Below are 3,531 nucleotides of genomic sequence, written 5' to 3' on the forward strand. Positions count from 1 at the left end.
TTATTCGTTTGCGACAGATTGGGGCTTGATGAGGTCTGCAAATTGGGTCATAATTTGGGAGCCAGTTATCCTGTTAGCCCTATCGGGCTCCAGTAGACGCAAAATAAGGCCTCCCCACCTCAGTGGGAATTGCTTCTGTTGCAACTGCGGGACTAGAAATTCAGAACGTATCCCTTCTTTCAACAGCCGTTGTGCGAGTTTCTCTGGTTGATCGCTCCACTCCGCCCCCCCCAGCTGTTCGTAGGGGTGCTCAACGCCTCCGTAAAGCTGAAATAGGAGAATCCCGAGACTCCACAAGTTTGCCTGATCATCAATAATAAGTTTATCGGACTCTGCATAGCGAGTCATAACAGTAGGTTCTAGATTCAAGCTCAGACGGCCGCTTAAGCGGGCTTTCTGCTCTCCAACAGGGGCACAACTTCCGAAATTTCCCAACAGAAAAGAGCCGTCTTCACGCAGCCAGAGGGACTCCCAAGCAAGCTGCGTATGGCCAACTCCAGAACGCTCAAAATTCAGCACTATCTGCAACAAACGATGAGCGATATAATTCAGCGCGTTTTCGTCCACTGTCCCTACAGAAAACGCACTGCCAAGGCTCCCCACAACCTTTTCCATCACTGCTACACTGCTAAGTACCTTGTATCCCCCAGCTTGGTGAATATTGTCCAACCCTAGTATTTGGCCAGTGTAATACGGGAGTGCTATGCCCTTCTGTGAAGCCGCCAATTTGGCTGGAATATTGCCACAAGCTTGCAGCATTGCCTTCTTCTCCTGCTCAGCCGCAACCTCCACATATTTCTCAATCCCATCCTCGATGAAGCTATACGCATCCGAATCCGAAATAACGGGGATACTGACGGAAAATTCCTTTTTGGTCTCTACGTCTTCGGCATTCACCACCAAATTCCAGCGGAAATAGCCCACTATGCTAGTTACGCGCAGCTCTTGGGGCAAATGTCCCTCTATAATGGTCCTGTTTAAAGGTTTCGTATTCCGTAGAGAAATTGTCATTCCAACCAGACTGCCCTTGGTGTTGTTCGAAAGAGCCCATGCAAGTGCACGCTGGTAAGGCCAAACCGCTTTATCATCATCATGGGCTCTTACTTTAGAAGCCAACGCAGCAAGCGACTTCTTGCCCTCCATTAGCGACGGAGAAAGCTCTTGTTCAAAGTGTTCAAGTGAACATAGTCCCCAATCGCCACGCTCCTGCCCTTTCCCCAGTAGGCGATCAGCTCTTTGCCAAGTCGAACTCATAAAGCTCAGTAAGCCACGAGAAGCTAGGGCTCTATGTACTGCAACTAGCAACACGAAACCTGCAACCAGTAAAAGCAAAGGCCGTTTGCCAACTTGTTTTCGCAATAAACTGCCGGCGATTTGTCGAACATCCAGTATCGAAGCGACTTCATTTTTTTCAGGATCGGGATCCGCCGAGACCGTCGTCTCAACGGTAGCTTCATCACCTTCCATATGTGGGTACGTAGAATTCCCTGGGGAATAAATATGCACAGGAAAAGGAATATGAAGCATTCTGCAGAATATTCACATGCGTGCATTTGAGCTGGGGCTAGGCAAGAGAGCATGCATCCGAAGCCGCGCTTGCTACGGAAGAGCTGTAACGACCATAGCCGCTTTATGCCGTATCCTCACTGTTTCACCCTCACATATTTTTCCAGTGGTTTACTGCTAATTATATATTGTTAGTGTAGAACAGTTAATGCCTGCTGCTTGGAAATCCGTTGCAGCCGCTTAGCACAGGAATTTGAAATCGGTGTAGCATCGTATGCGAGCTGTTGTTGGAAAGCGTGTCGGAAGTGGGCACACGAACCCCTACCCGGTTGCCTTTGACGAACGGTACGTAAGCTAATGGTCTCAGCAACTGTCTAGAGTGTTTGTGCATTCCAGGGAACTAAGCGTGTTTGTGCCTGTTTATGGGGCTCTTATGCACCTGAATTGCATTAAGATCCGTTGGAACCAGTGGCAGGCTGTCTCATCCCCCGCAGCTCAAGGCGCTTGAGCCGCTGACACTAGGACGTCTGCAACCTGGGGAAGGAGGCCAGCGGCCCTAGAGAAACTACAGCCTAAGTAGTTTGACTCCATTGCTTACAATAGTCATCGGATACGATCCACGACCCTACGTTATAGGGATGTCTTTTATAACGGCTTGCGTCAAGGCCTGTTTCAAGGGCACCGCTTCCCGTAGCACATCCGATCCGTAGAAACTTTCCGGCACGTGCTGTGATGTAGGTTCGATGATACGCCGGCATCGAAAAAAGGCCCTGGCGGTTCTGAGAAACCTACGGAAGGGAAGCTATAGATGGAGCATTATGTGGAGAAGCATCAGTCCTTGGTGAAGAGAACACCAAGAGTTTACTCGGGACTCTTGTACGTTCACCGCAGGGCTGCCCTCCGGAAGAATGCAATTGTTAGCTGGCGAGGTGGGGAGAACTACGTCTAGAGGTTGAGCTCGCTGAAATGAAAGAACGCTTAAGCATGAACCAAAGGGAATGCCAATGCCACGTTTACTGCTCGAGCAGCGAAGAAGGGGCAGCGATCGAGAGGTTGAGCCTACGAATGTTCAGGTTTTGAGCGCAGGCCTCACTCCCAGAGTGCGCAGTTGTAAAATCAGCGGACAAAAGGTTTGGATGACCTACCGACGTGCGTACCTGTGTGTTTTGCGAAAAACAAGACTACATAATTCAAGAATGAAGAAATATGAAGGAAGCGAGGGAGATGGGGGATAGTTTATTGAGAAGTGCCGCCAGGCAAATAAAGAAATCGAGTAGAGACACATCAGAAACTTCACCCAACGCTAAAAGTAGCAATGGGCCAAACGACTCTCCAAAAACACCCTCAGACCCTCCGCACGTTAGCTCTTTGCGCATCCAAACTCTAATACGTTACAGCCGTTGGGAAAGCAGGTGTCAGTCTAGACCCCACCTGCTTCGAGACGCGCAGTCAAGTAGAGCCTTGCTAAATGGCAAGACTCAACTGGCCAGCTACACGGGCACCTCCCACCAATTGTTGTTGGTTGACATGAAAGTGCATCCCGTGGGCGGACATCCTTCGAGTTGTACCAAGTGTGCTGTCGTTTGTCGTAGTCATGCTCCACCGAGGGTTGTTACGTGCAAACGGCTGGATGTGGAGATCTAATGATACCTAGACAGTATCCTATACTTCTTGCCTGTGACCTTTTGCGCAGGTTGCATGAAGCTGATTTGGAGAAGGGCAAGCAAATGGTCTCACATAGTTACATCCGTGCCTCTAACAAACCCATGCATAATACTGAACAAAGTATGAATTTTGTATGCATGGAATGACTTGTAGGGGAGTGAAGCTGGGTCGAAGAAACGGAGTAGGTGATCTCCCCAAAAAGGCACACCATGCAGGTTTGGGGTTGATGGTTTAACGAGTAGGGTGTGGGGTTCATCCAGCGGAAGGCTACTGGGTCAGGAGATCGATAATGACACTTATGTTCTTGTGTTCATGGATGCGCTGCCGCATCTTGCTGAGAGCTAGCTATCCACGGCACAA

General features: G+C 49.4%; 1 protein-coding gene across 1 annotated transcript; it reads right to left on the reverse strand.

The window, feature by feature from the left end:
- On the reverse strand, positions 1 to 1,467 carry EMWEY_00023550 (hypothetical protein; the record flags this gene model as incomplete). The annotated part of the gene is made up of 1 exon (XM_013480815.1): positions 1 to 1,467. One exon carries the CDS (start codon positions 1,465 to 1,467, stop codon positions 1 to 3), a length of 1,467 nt encoding a protein of 488 aa, XP_013336269.1.
- Positions 1,468 to 3,531: the final 2,064 nt, after the last annotated feature.

The sequence above is a fragment of the Eimeria maxima genome, genomic scaffold, assembly GCF_000499605.1.
Source record: "Eimeria maxima Weybridge genomic scaffold, Emw_scaff237, whole genome shotgun sequence".
NCBI lineage: Eukaryota > Apicomplexa > Conoidasida > Eucoccidiorida > Eimeriidae > Eimeria > Eimeria maxima.